The sequence below is a fragment of the Papaver somniferum genome, chromosome 1 (genome assembly GCF_003573695.1).
Source record: "Papaver somniferum cultivar HN1 chromosome 1, ASM357369v1, whole genome shotgun sequence".
NCBI lineage: Eukaryota > Viridiplantae > Streptophyta > Magnoliopsida > Ranunculales > Papaveraceae > Papaver > Papaver somniferum.
In genome coordinates, this window is record NC_039358.1 from 115518997 (window position 1) to 115537975 (window position 18979).

Sequence of the window (18979 nt, forward strand, 5' to 3'; positions counted from 1 at the left end):
TATGATGGAGCATTGCATTCGCTACCATGTGAACTTTGCAAGTTCAGTCATGAAGGATTGGGATTCTTTGCTCATGTAATTTTTCTTTTCTCCTCCTTTTTCTACCTATGGTAGAGCATATTCTCTTCTTTTTAATTCAATCTCTTTTGTGGTAAAAAAATTTAGGAAAATGTACAAAACAGTCCTAGTATTAGGACCCCATTCACAAAAGCATCCTATTGTTACAAACTATTAACAAAATGATCATACTTCCGTTAAAAAGAGAATTAAGTGGTGACTCACAATTAAATATGTTAATGAAATTACCCATGTGTTCTTCATATTTATCCTTCCATACACAATTTTAACTTTTGATTTCATTATGATTTTTTGACGGTGGTGCTATTTGTAGGTGGTGCCGCTTACATATCGTTACACCGCATTCAGGATCGTAAAATCGTATTCAGGTTCGTTACACCACATTCAGAATCGTTACACCGCATTCACACAAAGGGTTCACCTCTTCCCCTGCGGGGTTTAATAGAGATTCTTAAGCTTTCACCACCACCACCACCGCCACCGCTTCATCATCACCACTTCAACCAATTAGTTAATTAGGAAGGGTATTTTAAGGGAGGGTATTTTCGGAAAAAATAACACCGTTTTATTCAAAAGTGTTCAATCGGATGGAAAAAGACCATTTTGTAAATGAATTACAAAAATACGATCATTTTGTGACCGAATTATAAAAAGTATGACCATACAGTAACTGACCCAAAAATTTATACCCATCAGCTTTATATCTCAGGTCTTTTTGTTTTCAAAGTTTGGAGTTCATACGGTTCAGTTTGTCACTAATCTCTACTTTAATTGTAAATCGTATTTGCGTGCACTTATAATTTTGCTCTCGTTTTGTCTCAGGGAAGAAACGTCGTTGTAACTTGTAACCCCCATTAATAATAAAGTTTTGCACCTACTCCTTTAAATTCTAGGTATGCTCTTCACCTCGAGAGTGTCCTTCACGCGTATACATAGTGGGTATCATCTAGGTTTGGCTGTGGTGGGTTTGACGTGGTCCACACTATTACCCTCCGAGGAGGCGATCTCATAAACGTAAGAAACTGAAAAAAGCCAATACACTTTTCTCTAACATGTGCCTGTCGAGAACAAATCCAACCAAACGGGGCCATTACAAAAAAGACAAACATACTTCTTCACTATTTAATTTGCACATCAAATAGTACTTGATGCTTCAAAAAATAAAAAAATAAAAAATAGTACTTGATCCTAAGGCTGATAGATGAGATAGAAAGATAAGTTCGACCCCACACGTTATTCGGGCGGGTGTTATAATTTTGGCGCGCCTAATAGGACACAGAACCTTGTGGCGCGTTTTTTAATAAAGAAAATAAAATATAAGGCCCACATGTGTAGGCTAAAAATCCGGCTGAGTTCGGCTGTAGGTTGTTTACACGTCATCACTTGAAAAACGTAGAGAGGAAGGAGAGAGAAGAAAACAGAAGAAGAACCAAACTCCCCCATTTCTCTTTCTCTTTCTCCCACCCCCCACCCCTCTCTATGGAAAATTTGCAGAGGGTCCGTTGATGCGCTTACATCGATCTTAACCAGAAATATTATCATTATTGCTTTCTGATCATCTTGATTTCACGTGTAAGAATTCTTTATTCACTATGTGATTTCTCTGATCTTTTTTTTTACATTTTAATTTCGTATGAAAATTGTGGATGATGAATCTTGTTGATTTTGGGAAAAAAATTTGTGTACGTTGGCTTTGCTTACAATTTTCTTACCACTTATTTTATTTTGTGTTTTTTCTTAAACGGAATTTGTGTTTTTTTTTTTTTTTTTTTTGCGTGTTTGATGATCATGATGAAATAATCGCTGTAACATTCTTGTTTGTGCGATTTATTTTCGTGTTTTATGTGCCTGCAATTGTTCCATGTTGTTATGTTGTACGTGTTTTGAAGATCTTAAAATTTCTGATTCAGTTACTTCTAGAAAATGTCTTGTCATAATTTTGAATATTTGTTTTGTCCCTTAATTTTGTATGATGGTTTGATGAAATGCTGATAATTAGAAGTTAATTTTGGGCATACAAGAGGTTTGAATGAGGAACTTTGTTCGGTGTATGCAGATTGTTCAGGAATTTGCATTGATTGAATTGTTATGGTCCATGGTCGAAGACTAGAGGAATTGAGATGTTTCCTAGGTGGTAGAGAAGTTTTTATTTGGAATTGAAGGGGTTGTAAAAAGATAAGAATGTCCACGAAGAATGACCACCACCAGATGGTCCCGTTGGGGGTTTTGCTCAAGCGCGAATTAGACAATGAGAAGATTGAGAATCCAGATATCATACATGGGGAGTTTAACCAAAGCAAGAAAGGGGAGGATTTCACATTTATGAAGACGGAATGCGAAAGGATTCCTGGAGATGGGTGTACGGTGTTTTCAGTATTTGCAGTGAGTGAGACCTTTTTTGTTCGTCTCATGTTTTGTTTCCACATGATTTTGCTGACTTCTCTTATCGAGTCAAGAGGAAACTGTGCATTATGGAGTTAAGAGGAAAGTCTGCATTATTCAGTCCCATTCTCTCGAGTTATAATCAAACTTCTCTTTATGCATATAATTACTAATTTAAGAAGCACAAATGCTTCATTAAGGCCAACATGGCATTTCATTAGCTTCCTTAGTTTAAAATTCAAGGGTTTTCTTTCTTCAAACTGACGTGTCTACTTGCCTGGTCATCCTTAGTTATAATGACCGGAATTGAGATGAACATTGAAAACTGCTTTGTTAACAACAGATTTTTTACTATCCTCCACTCGCATTGTATATAAGAAGTTTAAAGAGTCTTCGGCTTTGAATAAAATCGTTTACTCTCTTTTGTTCGCAGAATTGTGGCGCTGGTCGTATTTTGTAGTTTAAAGATGCATTTCTTATTAATTTGTCTCTGTTGGTTGGTGTGTCTCGTTTCATGCAGCTCTTTGATGGACATAATGGATCTGGAGCCGCGATATACTCTAAGGAGAATCTTCTGAACAATATCGTGGGTGCTATTCCTTCAGATCTTAGCAGAGAAGAGTGGGTTGCAGCATTGCCAAGGGCGATGGTTGCAGGGTTTGTGAAAACTGATAAAGACTTTCAAGAGAGAGGTAAGAGGGGAGAGCATTATGAGTGACATGCTGGTATTGCCGTGCTGCTTGTTGATTTTTGCACCGCATTAGGAACACAATTCTAGAATGGATTAATATTTATGATATATTACTGACCACCTCGTTATTTTTTCAGCAAAAACGTCAGGAACAACTTGCACTTTTGTGATAATAGATGGATGGATCGTAACTGTAGCATCGGTGGGTGATTCCTGTTGTGTATTTGAATCGGCTGAAGGTGACGTATATAATTTGTCAGCTGACCATCGGCTTGAAACCAATGAAGAGGAGTAAGTTCTTTCATACTTATGCCGTTTACTTGGGAAAAGCATGTTTTTATTCATCAAGGTCTGACTCCTTATACTTCTACAGAAGGAATCGCATAACGGCTAGTGGAGGTGAGGTTGGTCGTCTTAATGCTGGTGGTGGTGCAGAGGTATGTTTCCCTTTACACACCTAAAGCAGATCTAGTTATTTTTATGTAATTGATTAAAGATTCCCCCCTCCTCTGAAGTAACTGATCACGAGGAGGATTATCTGACCTCGAGCTGTAAATATTTTAGAGTTTTTACCTCCAAAATGTAAACACTCATTTTCTATGTCCAAAATAAAGAGTCCCAGTAAGTGGGGTGTTGGTGTAGAACCTAGCTTAAAAAGCTCAAGTGTTCCGGAAACAGGAAGCAGGAAATCCTTTTAAAGCATTTCTTAACATTTTGTTGATATGATGTTTTTTTAACGTATTGATGTACTTGAGTAAGAGAGATGTTGATATGCGTGTTTAACTTGACTTTTCAGATTGGTCCTCTACGATGCTGGCCTGGTGGATTGTGCCTTTCAAGATCAATTGGAGATATGGACGTAGGGGAGTTCATTGTTCCTGTCCCGCATGTAAAACAAATTAAGGTTTTCTTTCTTCCCTGGTTATATACACATATAGCATGAATAGCAAGAATGGTTTCAACCCCTTTAGTTCGTTAGAGATGAGAAACACTTACATGTTACACTATCACATTTGGGGTAATAACGGGTTATAATTTACAGTGGCTATCATCAAATTTGTCCGTTTATTTCATTTTAATGTGTAAGGTTCTTGATAGTATCTGACTTAATATTATCACTCGTGCAGCTTTCTAGCGCTGGAGGTAGACTGGTAATCTCAAGTGATGGTGTTTGGGATGCTTTGTCCACTGAAGTGGTTCTGAACTGTTGTCGTGGGATGACACCAGAGGCTGCAGCTGCTCAAATTGTTAAAGTAACATTGCAATCCATATGAGCTTTTATCTTGTTTTCTGATCTTTATGTATTTTTCCAATCCCTCCTACACTTTGCAGGAGGCTGTAGGGTTAAAGGGGCTCAGAGATGATACAACGTGCATTGTGGTCGACCTATTACCACCAGAGAAGTCAACTCCTCCACAGCCACAACCAAAAAAGCAAACAAAAGGAGTTTTTAAGTCCATGTTTCGCAAAAAGGCGTGCGACTCATCTTCTTATTTGGATAAAGATTATGCCGAGCCAGATGTTGTCGAGGAATTATTTGAGGAAGGGTCTGCGTATCTCTCGGAAAGGTCACCTATTTTCTCTTGAGAACACCCTTTGTTCTACTTGCTTCATCTTAGCATGATAATTCCACAATTCTAAGGTCATATAGTAGGTACATCAGTGTTTCTGACTCATTTTTTTTTTGTGGCTTGCAGATTAGAGACTGAATATCCCCTTTGCAACTTGTTCAAATTGTTTCGTTGCGCAATTTGTCAGGTCGAGTTGAATCCTGGAGAGGGAATCTCTATACATTCTGGTTCAGAAAATCCAGGAACTTCTCGTCCGTGGGATGGCCCATTCCTTTGCCCCACCTGCCAAATAAAGAAAGAAGCAATGGAGGGAAAGAGAGCATCAGGAAGTATGGCAGAGTAACAACTTCTTTTTGTTTTGATTATTACAAACTTCGACTGAGTAACCTAATATTGATTTATTATTTGTTCATTTCAGACCGACGTAGAGATGATTCAGATAGTGACTAGTCGATCCTTTTTTCTTAGCAGTCAGCAACATTGTACTGTTTCTGCACTTGGCACTGACGATTATTTTATAACTGGGAGAATCAGATATCAGGATAATTTCAGAATATTAATTCTATTGTTTGGAAGAGCTTGGATATGAACATTTGATTGGTTCAAGATTTAGAACTTCTAGTTCAGTCACCATGAAGTCAAGATACCATCACCTTGCACTTCTGGAGTGTGATGAATACTAGCTTGCTTCTTCCCTAATCAGGGTAGTTTTATTCCAAAGGTATTAATGAATTCAACAGCGCCTTCACGTCGAACTACCCCAGATAACTAACTTTTTTTTTCCCTTTCCTTTTTCTTTTTCCTTCTGGTTCACGTACATCATTGTATACGAGTTTCATTTTATATAGAGCTATAAAAGTAAATGAAAGCTGACTCACTGTAATATTGTGGAAGAGTTTAATTTTATACAAGTTTTTAGTCTAACTCGGCCTTGTGAACATATATTCTGCGTGTTATCCGGAGACATCAAGACGTAAACCTGATAAATCATTCGGTACTGATTAGAGTTGTTAAGATGTGTTGTTTCTTGTGTTTCAAAAGCGTGCAGGGTACCATATGCAAAGAAATGTCCGTCATTTTTTTTTTCTTCATTTCATTGGACTGCGAGACTGAGAAATGTAAATGTTATCTAACTTGCATGCAATAGCTGAATTCCAGAACCATTGAAAACTCAACTTAGAAACAGGAAAGTTATGGATGGTGGAGATTCCCGACCTAAAAATAAACCAAACTTCCAACAGGAAGAAATCAAGAGTCAAACAGCCAACCCGAATTACTTGCGAACTACAACAAGTAAACCAAATTGACAAAATTTGTCAAGGGTTAAAGTTTTTGTGATCCAGACTTTTCTCATATCCTTTAAGCCAAATTCTTCATCAACCATTTAGAACCACTCATAGGTGACATTGTCCTCTTTGGAGAAGGGAAAGAAATTCTTCTGCATCCCAAGATGCCACTTGTCCGGTTTCGTTTTCCAGCTAAATTATATGAATCAAGTGGTCCATTCTGGGTGAACCCAGACACATAACCTGAAACCTATTGGTGATTCAAAAGAAAAAAATATAAAAGTTTAGTTTGAAAGCAAATCATAGATTTTAGTATTAGTGGATCTCAAAAATGTAATTTCAAAAGTTGCTTAATACAAACTCGTTAATTCCTTTGATGCATTATGTGGTCCTCTAATCATATCCTAAGCCAATACACCCTTTTTTAGCCTTTTCCCTTTATAGAACCTAATATAAAATTAATCTCCTTTTTTTTCTTTTCTTTTTACTGTATCACTATTGCTCCAGTTATAACTTTCAACTGCTTACAGTGATAAGAGAAGTGAAAGAAGTTGCATTCACCAGACTATCCGCGGGTGAAAATTGCATATGCCCCTTGCCCTGTGCACTTGTTTTATACAAAACGTTTATTTTTTATTCTGATGCAAGTGAAATTTAAACCGAAGTCTGCAACAGCCACTTGGTGCCTAAATTTACCCGCTCTAACCCAAAAACAAATGTAAAAAAATGTCAATGTCTCTCTCTTTCTTTCTAAAAGGCAGACCATCCACAACCACTTTATTCTAGTTTGCTTATTCCTTATCTATCTCTATCCTACAACTAAACCAAAGGACAGATAAACAAGAGAGAATTCCAACGTTTCACACAAAAATATGGATACTCAACAAGGAAAAACGAAAGAAGAAGAAGAACAACAATCAACAAAGCTTATAGAACCAAATTCCACAACAACAACAACTACTACTACTTCATCGCCATCTTCATCTCCTACTCATGAATTCTCATTTACAATATCTGTTCAACCCACTAATAAGTTATCATCATCATCTCCTTCTTACGCAATTGATCTTTCTCCAGCTGATGAGATTTTTTTTCATGGACATCTTCTGCCTCTTCATTTCCTTTCTCACTTTCCCATGTCTCCTCGCCGTTCCACGGCCAATTCAGTTGATTGTTCTACTACTACTACTGCTCAACCCATTAAAGATGCTTTAGAAGATAAGAAAACCATAAACATCAAACAGTTTAATCGTAGCAATAGTTTTAGAACAAAGAGAAGAGTCAAGGTAAAGTCTTTTTCTTTATTCAGGCCTATGAAATGGCGAAAGCCATGTGAAGCCGATGAAGGAGAAGAAGGTGGAGAAGAAAATGAGGAAACTGCAATGAAAAAGAAGGTGAGATTTGATGCTGGTATAATATTAAAAAGTTACTTGAGAATGGTTAGGCCTCTCTTGTTTTTTAGAGGACTGAGTAGCAAGAATTGCAAACTGCAAACGAGACCGCATTCGTTTTCATCGAGTTATCCGAATCCAAAAGCCAGGAAAGAAGACAGAGATGGACGGAATTCAGCACCTGCATCCTTTCAAACATCAAATACTAGTCCTTTGCAGGCAAGAGATAGATTTCCAACCTTAGTGAAAGATGGTAGCATGGATGAGTTACAAAGTGCAATTGAAGCGGCAATTGCTCATTGCAAGAATTCTAGCACAACACAAGAAGGGAAATTCAAATTCCAGTGTTGAGATTTACCACTTCATATTTTCTTAATTACTTTTTTTTTTATCTTGTTATAGGGGGGTTTATATATTTCATGGTGATCAAATGGATCCTAAACATGGATTGGGTTTACAGAGTTCTGATGATATCTAGTCAATTTTAAGAAATAGCGAAATATGTGTGTTTATTTTTCTGTTTTGCATGAAAAAAAAGAAGGTGATTTTTGGTTCTTGGTCTGTTTGCTAAATTTTCCAAAAATAAAAAATACAATGGTGAAAGTTTAACTAAAATCTTAATCTGGTCCTGCTGATAAAAGTTTTTATCCGCACACATAGATATAGAGTAGCTGATGGAGCTGCCGGAATTCAATTGTGGAAGGTGTGTCTCATTCGTCTGTGTCGCCAACGCTGGGATTGCAGTATGCCAATAACCAGCATAGTCAAGTCCCAGACCCAACATCGTGCCTTTGAATTCAAAGTTGCGGATGGCTTTCGGGAGAAATGACGATTCACTTGATCGAATACTTCAAAATGTAATTCCATTTGCTGCGGTTGATCTTTTTGGCAAGTAACATGTTTTATTTTGGCCCTCTTTAGCGGTTAATTGTACTGTAGACAGGTTTCAATCTCGGGTCGTGGCATCTGAATACTATTAAATTGCATGCACTGAAATAAGCTTTGATATAAATCATAACATTGGATAACAACTGAAAGGCAGGGAGGGAGATTCACACCTTTGTGTATTATGAAGGATTAACGCAAACTACAGTCTACAGATTTAGACATCCTATCAAAGTTTCAACTGTATCGTACAGCGTACCGGCCTTTCGGCCATAGTGTTAAAATTCTTGGATGATTGTAACTCTGTAGGTTTGTAGGGGTCGGTGACAGGGTTGTTAAAAAAACTTAAAAGGCTGTAAGAAAATTATTGGGATTGTATAATTTGGTGGGTTTAATTATTTCATAATGTTACAGAATTCAAAAGGGTCACTCATCAAAGGTAGGCGCTGCTTTTTTTTTTCTTTTTTTTTGATTGAGCACTAAAAGAGCTAGAACATGACAGTGATGATTTGTTTAAACGATTCCGTCAATTAACAGTTAGTAGTAGTAGCTTCAGATAGATATTCATTAACTTTCTCTCTTTACTTTCAAGTGCATGTCTATCATTGTTTATCCTATTAAATCGAAACTCATCTCTTCATGCAACAAAGGTGCTTTCATCCTTTTGCGACACTTAACAAAACTTTAAAGAGAAAGGCGGTATGAATGACAGTGTGTTTTTTATGATTTAAGTGCCAATTACAGAATGTTCCTATTTTTTGTAATTCGGTCACAAAATGATCATACTTTTATAATTCATTTACAAAATGGTCTTTTTCCATCCGATTTAACACTTTTGAATAAAATGTTATTATCTTTTCCAAATATACCCTCCCTCCAAATACCCTTCCTAGTTAACTAATTGGTTGAAGTGGTGGTGGTGAAGCGCTGGTGGTGGTGGTGGTGGTAGAAGCTTAAGAATACCTGCTAAACCCCGGAGGGGAAGCGGTGAACCCTTTGGGTGAATGCGGTGTAATGATCCTGAATGCGGTGTACCGAACCTGAATGTGGTTTTACGATTCTAAATGCGGTGTAACGATATGTAAGCGGTACTACCACCACCTACAAATAACACCACCGTCAAAAAATTATTAATGAAGGCAAAAGTTAAAATTGTGTGTGGAAGGATAATATGAAGGATATATAGGTAATTTCATTAACATATTTAACTATGAGTCACCACTTAACTCCCTTTTTAACGGAAGTATGATCATTTTGTTAATAGTTTGTAACAGTAGGATGCTTTTGTGAATCATGTCCTAATACTAGGACTGTTTTGTACATTTTCCATGATTTAAACTAGGAAACCTCCGAGTGACCTTGTGAGGAGCCGAAGAGGTAGGTGATCTATCGGATAGCAAATTTGGTGCCGGCCGGACTAACTTTTTTTATTTGGTAATGCTACATTCTTGATACCGTGAATGAAAGATGTCGGCCGGGCCCTGATTGCATTTTTATTAGGCCTTCTTTTTTTAAGGAAGGAAGCCATACAACAAGGAAAAAAAAAGAAAAAAAAAAGAACCCTGATTTTGGGCATACCTAAATCTTTTTAGGCATACAAAGAACTAGTCGAGAAAAAAAAGAGTTTGTATCCCTCCACCGATCAATAATATTACAATGTTCTGTTGCACTTGATGTTGGTTCTTTTTTGATTTATTTATACATTGAATCTGTTTTAAGTTTAATGTTACACGTTTTTTTGATCTTAGATTAACTTGTAGAAGGAATCTGAGTTTTTAATTTTATTACTTTCTTTTATCCCTGAAAGTTTTCTTTTTCCATAATATCTTTGTTGATTTATATGCTAATGGGTTGTTAACTTTTTTGGCAGATCTCCTGGTTGATTTTGTGTAATTTTCAGTCGTGAACACTAGAAGTGGTGAAATCTTCAGTGATTCTATCTCTCATTATCGCAGTAATGCTTGCTCTCCGATAGTCGTATTGTTCATATTCATCATTGTGTTACAAAAAATGTCGTTTTTGGTCTCAGCATTAAAGTTTTCACCGATTCATTGTACGCTTCTCTGTTCATCAAGATTAACCGTGAAGATTAATCATCATCATCATCTCTATTGTTTTCCATGGGTTGGTTTATTCAAAAAATTAGTCAACAGTCAGTTTAATTTCAGTTACCACAATTGGAATTATTCCCCCTCTTGTGATATTCAAAAAATAGTCAAGCCTTTAATCCCACTAATCAAACAATACAGTTGTCAAAGCCAATATCTTAAGGAACAAAAATATTTTGTTTATTCTCAGTCCTTGTATAATCCAATAAGATATCCTACATTTACTCAAAACCCTAATCTTCCAAAGCCTTATATACATCAACATCTTAGGTTTAGGAAAACTCATTACCTTCATAGAAAAATTCCTAACAATAATATGGAAGGATTATCTCAGAGTATGCAAGCAGCTGATATTGGTGTGGGTCCTTCAAGAAGAATTCGTCGAGCTATCACCTCAGCTAAGGTGGTGAAAGATGCAGCAGATGAATGAATGTATAATTTACTTGGTAAAATGATCTCTAAAGATGCTTAAAATCATGAAAAGGTCAAGGAGGAAGTTAATTTGAGATGGAAGTGTTATCGCCGTTTTGAGATTATCTTTAAGGAAACTAATCTCTTTGTTTTCAGATTTGAGAGAAAGACAGCTTATGATAGTGTTGTTGCCAATGCTCCATGGTCAATGTTAGGATTTCTGGTGAGTCTCCAAAAGTATGACTCTAATCTACCATTAGAAGACTATAAATTTATTAGCCAAGTATGGTGTGTAAAGCTTCGAAATCTTAAGCAGGTAATATTAAATGAAAGACTTCTCCAGGATATATGTTTGGATATTGGCTAGAGAGTGACTCCGGAAGGAAGAAGAAGAATGCCAAGAGGACATGTTACCAATACGGTATACATTGAAGTCAACCTGAAAAAACCGCTCTGAAGAGGTGGTTGGCTGGTAGCTCCTAATGGTGAAAAAGTCTGGGTAATTTATCACTTTGATATGAAACCATATGAAATTTGTAAAAAATGCTGGGTAGTGGAACATGTTGAAGACAACTGCAAGCGTTTACAACAAGAACACAAGGTTGAAGCTATGATTGAGTCAGAACTTGCTGAATATAGTCAAACAGAAGAGGGCAGACAATTTTTAGGTGCCTATATCCTATACACAGAAGCAACCAGTATTGTGAACTCTGCAACAGGGTCATCGACTAGCATGTCTAATACACACTCAGAAATAGAGGCTAACGGAGATGGAGAATCTAGGAAGAACAAGAGAGTTAGGGATGAGGAAAACCCTCAATCTGATAATACCCATCAATCAAAAACCACTACTCATACCAACCCAATCTTCCAGAGTGATGAAACTATGAGCGAGAACGCGACATCTGACGAAAACAGATCTATGATGGATCTACATATGGAGTATCAACACAATGATGAAGTTCTGAGAGCAATTGATAACAAAGATTTTCAGAATGGAGGTTTGGTTACACAAAATCATTAGGGGGGAGCTTCCAATTACCAGGTTTTTTCCTGAACCCTAATTTTTTTGCCCAATTTCATTTTTAGGTTTATTACTGTATACCTGATTTTAGTTCTTTCTGTTTCCAGCGATTTATTTTTGCGATTTGATTTTGGTCCTACTTTAGGTATTATTCCTTGCATTGATAAGCATCTATACTTGCACTGGGGTATACTTGTATCTGATTTGTCTTTGAATATGAAGTTTATTTCATGGAATGTGCAAGGCTTTGGAAACAAAGACACTAGAAAGCACTTAATAGACCTTGTGAAACTTAATGATCCTGATGTCATCTTTTTATCTGAAACAAAAACTTGTTTCAAAAAGATGTCATCTTTTATCAAACCCCTAAAGTACCCAAATTTCTTTGTTGTTAATTCCATTGGTCTATCTGGTGGTCTTTGTCTTTTGTGGAAAGATGGTCTGAATCTAGAGATTATTAGTTTTAATTTAAATGTGATCAATTGTGTATTTCAGTTTGATGGTATAACTAAGGTTGCTTTTTCTTGTATGTATGGTGCCTTAGCTAATGGAAATAGAGCTGCTCAGTGGGATTTTATTATGCAATCCAGATTATCTACTTCTCTCCCTTGGATCCTTCTAGGGGATATGAATTTCATTTTGAGCAATAGAGAAAAATCTGGTGGGAATCCTCATTCCCAATCTTCTTTGGATACCGCTAGAGACTTTGTTAATGCCTTAGGTGTGCATGATATGAGTTTTTCAGGCAACCCTTTTACCTGGACTAATAGAAGAAATTGGACTGAATTAATCCAAGAGAGGTTAGACAGATTTCTAGGTGATGAATCTTGGTTTAGTTTCTTCCCTGATTCCCATGTTTATCATCTAGCTCCGATAGCTAGTGACCATAGTCCTATTGTCCTCACTAGCTCTAGAAGCTCAAGTGCTATTAAGAGACCTAATAGTTTTAACAAATGTTGGCTTAGAGACTCTTCTTGTAAATCGGTTGTTTCTGAAAACTGGAAATCTCTAAATAATGGTTCTGCGGCCTTCAAGCACAAAAGATCTCTTAAACAAGTTAGGTTTGCTCTTAGGGATTGGAATCTTAATAGTTTTGGGAATATCCAATATAACTTACAGGATACTAAAGCTCAAATTGAAACTTTGTATTCTCAAGGGATAGTTGATACTAGTAACTCAAGACTAGCAGACCTTAATAAGCAACTGATATATTGGCAGCAGGTAGAACATGATTACTGGAATCAGAGAGGTAAAGATGACTTAATCAAATTTGATGACAGAAATACAAATTATTTTCATTCTAGAGATAATTTTAGAAGGAAAAAACTAATATTGAGTCTCTTAGGGATAATTCTGGGATCTGGTTAACTAATAAAAATGATATAGCTACCCATCTAAGAAGTCATTTTTCTACTATCAGTAGAACTAGTAATCCCAGTCATATTAACCATATCTTTGATTGTGTGAGTAATTGTGTTACTGAGGCTGATAATGCTTGTCTTATGAGACTTCCTACTAGTGAGGAAATTAAAAAGGTAGTCTTTGATATGAAACCCTGGACTTCTCCAGGCCCTGGTGGGTTTCCTCCAGATTTCTATCAACATATGTGGGACGTTGTAGGTGAAGATACTGTGAAGATGGTCATTGGTTTTTTCCAAGGTAAATATCTTCTTAAAGAAAATAACCATAACTTTATATCTCTGATTCCTAAGGTTGACTGCCCTAATACTGCTAGTGAATTCAGACCCATTAGTTTGTGTAATACATCTTATAAAATAATTTCTAAATTATTAGCTAATAGGCTGAAACCTTTGCTAGACAAGATAATTACCCCTTACCAAGCTGCTTTTGTGCAAGGACGATTAATGACTGATAACATCATTATTGCTTATGAATTGGTTGATACCATGAAAAACACAAATCCAAAAAAGGTTTAATGGCTGTGAAATTAGACATGTTAAAAGCCTTTGATAAGATTGAATGGAAATTTTTACATGAATGCCTTAAAACTTTAGGGTTCTGTGACGATTGGTGTCATTTAATTAACCAATGTGTCTATACTGTTTCCTCTTCAATTTTGCTTAATGGTGTTCCAGGTGAGCAGTATTGGCCTACCAGAGGGCTGAGACAGGGGGATCCCCTGTCTCCATACCTTTTTATACTGTGTATGGATGTTCTTTCTAAAAATCTTTTAGATGCTGAAGCTAAAAACCATATTAAAGGTATTAAAGTGACTCCTTCTGACCCTGGAATTACTCACCTCTTTTTTGCAGATGACTGCTTAATCTTAATGAAAGCCAACGCCAAAGAGGTAAGATATTTGAACAATATCCTAGATAACTTTAGTAAGGCCTCTGGCCAAGCTATTAATTTTTGATAAATCTTCAATGTCTTTTAGTAAAAAAACAGACAGTCATGAGAAGCAGAAAATTACACAGATTCTAAACATTAAGAATATGGCTCTGCAAGATAAGTATCTAGGAGTTCCTCTCTTGTTGCAGCAAGATAAGAGTCAATCCTTCTCAGGTATGTTATCTAAATTTGATGGTAGATTATCTATGTGGAAATCTAAGCATTTTAATCAACCAGGTAGAACTGTTCTAGGTTCCATAGCCACTCATCAGATGACTGTGTTTCCTATGCCTAAAAAAGTGACAGATAAAATAGATAGCATTCAAAGGAATTTTTTTTGGAATAAAGACAATAATGGTAGAGAATGGTTTCCTAAATCTTGGGATGTTGTGGCTAGTCCTAAACATTTAGGTGGTTTGAACATTAGGAAAACAGCTGAATTCAATAGAGCTCTTCTTACTAAGCTTGCTTGGAGATTAATGAATGAACATGATGCTTTGTGGGTCAAAATTATGGCACATAAATACTTCCCTGACTTCAATACTCTATCTGATTCTATGAGTACTAGTGGCTCTTGGATTTGGAGGGGAATCTGTGAAGGCCTAGAAATAGTCAAAAAACATTCTTGTTGGGAAGTAGCTGATGGTAAGAATATTAACATTTGGAAGGATGTGTGGGTTCCTAGCTTAGCAAAGCATGTTCCTAGTGATATGTCTTCTAGTCTAGTTTATAAAGTTTCTCAACTGATAGATATTGATACTAGAAATTGGGATATTAACATGTTAAAGGCTTTGTTCACTAATGATATTATTGATCAGATCATGAGAATTAAAATTCGCATGCAAGGCAGAGATAAAATCAGATGGTTAGGCACTAGAAATGGTAGTTTTACTGTTAAATCTGCTTACAATCTGTTATTGAATGAATCTCAATATATTCATGATATTCAAAATTCAGGTGTTCCTCTATTTCCTTGGAAGAAACTATGGAAAGTTCAGCTGCCTCCTAAAATCCTTCACTTTATCTGGAGAATATTGCATAATTGTGTTGCTACAAGAGATAAACTTCATAAAGTAGTTGATAACATTGATCCCCTCTGTCCCCTGTGTAAATCTAATGATGAAACTTGTCAGCATTTTTTATTGGATTGTCCTATATCTAAAAGGTTATGGTTTGCTCTTGATCACATTTTAATAGGTTAAAGTGCAAACACTAATCTTATTGAGTGGCTTTCTGACTTACTCAATGCTAATAATTTTTGGGACAATGCAATGCAGGTAAGAATAAGGTATATTTGTTGTGTTCTTTGGTGGATTTGGAAACATAGATGTGCAATTGTCTTTGACAAAATGCAGCTTAATCCAACTAATTTCATTCATACTGTTAAAGAGTTCATTAGTGATTGTGAAAATGTTATTTTACCAGTTCACAGGGCTGCTATAGAACAGGATACTGTTAAGTGGCAACCACCAGCAGAATCATTTTTAAAACTAAACTTTGATGCTTCTTTCATTTCTGTGGAACAACCAATGGGTTTTGGTCTAATCATCCGTGATGCCACAGGTGCCTTCATTGAAGCCAAGGGAGGGATTAGTAAAGCCATAGATGAGAAACATGCGGAGGCTGTTGAAGTTCTAGAGGCACTGACATGGGCTAAAGGAAAGAACATAGAAAATCTGGTGCTTGAAGGAGACAGCCTTAATGTAGTGAATGTCATTAATGGTGTTGTTGGTAAAATAAATTGGACCATAAATAGTGTGGTTCAAGATTGCACTTCTATTCTCAGAACTTTTTCAAGTTGGTCTTGTTGTTATGTTAAGAGAGAAGCTAACCAGGTAGTTGATTCTCTAGCAAAAAAGTCAAGAACAAACAATATGTCTTTATATTATGATTATCCTCCGGAATTTTATTAAGAAATCTGGAAAAGGATACAATCATGTAATGCTTTTTCCAAGCTTAATAAAGTTTTATTTCCAATCAAAAAATAAAATAAAATACAAAGTACTAGTCCTAACTTGGGTGGCCTTATAAGGGGTACCCTATGGGGTAGTTCATTTACCTATATGCCCTTAAATCCTTTAAATTACTAATCTATCCCTAATCCTAATACAAAAACCTATAATCAATAAACCTAAAATCAGTTTCGTAACCCCTTCTTCTTCCTCCTAACCCTTCTTCTTCTTCCTTTTTTTCATCGTATCATCGCGGAAATTTAATCGTCGATTCGCGAAAATTTAGCCGACGATTAAACTCATCTATATAATGGGTCGTCGTAAGCCAGTATCTCGTTCAAATCTATCGATTGAACAACCTATTGACGAAGAAGAAGATTTAGAGAGTGAAGAACAAACTCAAAATCAACCGGAAGAAGAAGATTTAGAGAGTGAAGAACAAACTCAAAATCAACTGGAAGAAGAAGATTTAGAGAGTGAAGAACAAACTCAAAATCAACCGGAAGAAGAGATTGAAGAAGAACCAAATCCGGAAATGAGAATAAGAAGGTTAGTTCTACAAACCCATCTCGTATTTGATGTTTTTGATTGGTTTGGTCGATTTAATTCGTCCAAATCATGTTTCTGCAGCGGTGACAGTGTATAGTTCGGCGCAAAACAAATCTTTGATGTGCGCCGAGCTGTTCTTGAAACTGAACCCTGAAAGTGCATATGAACGGCTCGACGTAAATCTGAAATCCGTTTTGAGCCGAACTTAATGACGTGAAGACTTATATTTAGGGTCGGCTTATTCGATGGTGTTAGTTTTGTGCCGAATATGTTTTGTGAATTTCAGAAATTTTGCATGTGCGTAGGATCGGCTTGTATGGTAGTATTAGTTTTGTGCCGAATAAATGTTGTTTGAATTTCAGAATTTTTGCATGTGCTTAGGATCGGCTTGTATGGTTGTATTAGTTTTGCGCCGATTAATATTGTTTGAAATTCATGAATTCTTCATGTGTAGGATCGACTTATTTGTATGACACCAACAATTCATAAGTCTAGATTCCCTTATTCGATAGTATTAGGGTTGCGCCGAATATCATTGTTAAAATTCAATAAATTTTACAAGTGTATAGGATCGGCTTATTTATATGATATCATGTTGCGCCGAATACATGTTTGAGTTCATAATCATAGGTTCGGCTTATTCGAAAGTATCGGTTGTGAGCCGAATATATAGGATCGGCTTATAATTGTTTTCTGGTATAAGCCGATCCATTCTCTGTGTAAGCTAATAAAAATTTCAAGACATGATTCAGCTCATATGTGTTATTTCGGGTAAGCCGAGCCTTCTTATTTGTTGACAAGTTTTTGGCTTTTCAAATCCATATTTCATATAGTTTGTATCCCTTTGTTGTTCAAAGCATACTTCTAACTTTCATACTTCTGTCAGGCCTAATGTAGCTAATAAGAGGAAGAAGATGGAGGTAACACCTTCTACTTCTAAAACTCCCGATCCTCGAGGAGGAGGTAAGAAAATATTAGGAGCGGGAGGTAGAGGAGACATTTTAGAAGAAGAAGCTGAACAAGGAAGAGTTGGAAGACAAGAAGAAGTTGATGATAATCAAGAAGAACATGAAGAAGTTCATCAAGAAACACAACCCCAAGGAAAACCCAAGAAAGACAAGAAAGGTAAGAAGGTGGCAGAACCCGAGAAAGAGAAGGACGATGATGATAGACGGATCACTGGTTTACACATTCCTGATGAAGATGACGTAATTACACCTCGATCAGATGGTTTGCCTCATGGTCTTCGAAAGATGGAGGAAATGTGTTGATTTGTTATGCCGATTCTTGGGCGAAGAAAATTTATGAGACTCCTGATCACAACCGTGCAGTCCGAGTATTGAGACACCAGAGGGCAGCGTAATGGAGTCTTGATGAAGAGGTTCCTGAGGTGATTGCTTACGTACAACGCAGTTCTTTATGGCCTACCATCAATTATGGACATAAGGAATATGATAGTGTGTCGGCCTCTGCCTTTACCATGCGCTTTTGTCCAGAAACTTACACATTTCAATTACCTTTTGGAGAGATGACAATCACTCCTGATGAGGCTAGTAAGATTACAGGCCTTAAAGCAAGGGGTGTAAGTGTGGATGTTGGTTTTTATGACATGAGTTGGGATGAGCTCTACAATTTGTACCAGGAAAGTCTTGGTTGGGGTAATTACAAAACTGAGTTGGAGTTTTGTCGATCCGTTAAAGATATCGAATCCGTATGCACTCCCAATGACAGAAATAAGAAGAATAAGAAGATCAAGCTGACTAACTTGAAAAAGAAATTTGATAACACAAAGGAGAGAGTAAAGAAATGTTTGTTGGTAATGGATCCCGTCAAAGTGAAGCAAACCGGAACTGCCTACTTGCTTTGTACTCTTGGTAGAGACATCTTTCCCGACACTACCGGAAACAAGGTAAATGCTAATTATCTCCAATTGGTAAAGAATCTTGAAACTTGTAACAAGTTTGCTTGGGGAACGGCTACGCTCGCTTACCTGCTGGACCAACTTGCCACCGCGTCTAGGTTGACAAGTACAAACATCAGAGGGAACTTCACTTTGCTCCAGGTAACTTTTGGGAGTTCAGAGTATGGTTCGGCTTATAACCATAAAATCTTTTAAGTCGAACTTTTTACTTACTTGGTTCGGCTTATAATACTTGATCCATATAAGCCGAACATTTCTCTGAGTTTGCAAACTTTATTCTTACTTTGATGTTTCCAAGTAAAACTTGCTTCTATCAATTCAATTCCTTTGATTCTTTTAATGTGGTTCTTTGGATGTAGGTGTGGATATATGACCATT

At 36.6% G+C, this 18979-nt stretch overlaps 2 protein-coding genes across 2 annotated transcripts; both read left to right on the forward strand.

The window, feature by feature from the left end:
* The first annotated feature begins 1492 nt into the window (after positions 1 to 1492).
* On the forward strand, positions 1493 to 5646 carry LOC113297513 (probable protein phosphatase 2C 12). The gene is made up of 10 exons (XM_026546002.1): positions 1493 to 1650; positions 2135 to 2460; positions 2981 to 3152; positions 3289 to 3442; positions 3525 to 3588; positions 3948 to 4055; positions 4279 to 4404; positions 4484 to 4719; positions 4849 to 5051; positions 5141 to 5646. The coding sequence occupies exons 2-10, from the start codon at positions 2260 to 2262 to the stop codon at positions 5170 to 5172; spliced, it is 1296 nt and encodes a 431-aa protein (XP_026401787.1). The 5' UTR covers positions 1493 to 1650; positions 2135 to 2259; the 3' UTR covers positions 5173 to 5646.
* A 993-nt stretch (positions 5647 to 6639) lies between these two features.
* On the forward strand, positions 6640 to 8014 carry LOC113297521 (BRI1 kinase inhibitor 1-like). The gene has a single exon (XM_026546013.1). The coding sequence runs from the start codon at positions 6881 to 6883 to the stop codon at positions 7748 to 7750; it is 870 nt and encodes a 289-aa protein (XP_026401798.1). The 5' UTR covers positions 6640 to 6880; the 3' UTR covers positions 7751 to 8014.
* The last annotated feature ends 10965 nt before the right edge of the window (positions 8015 to 18979 follow it).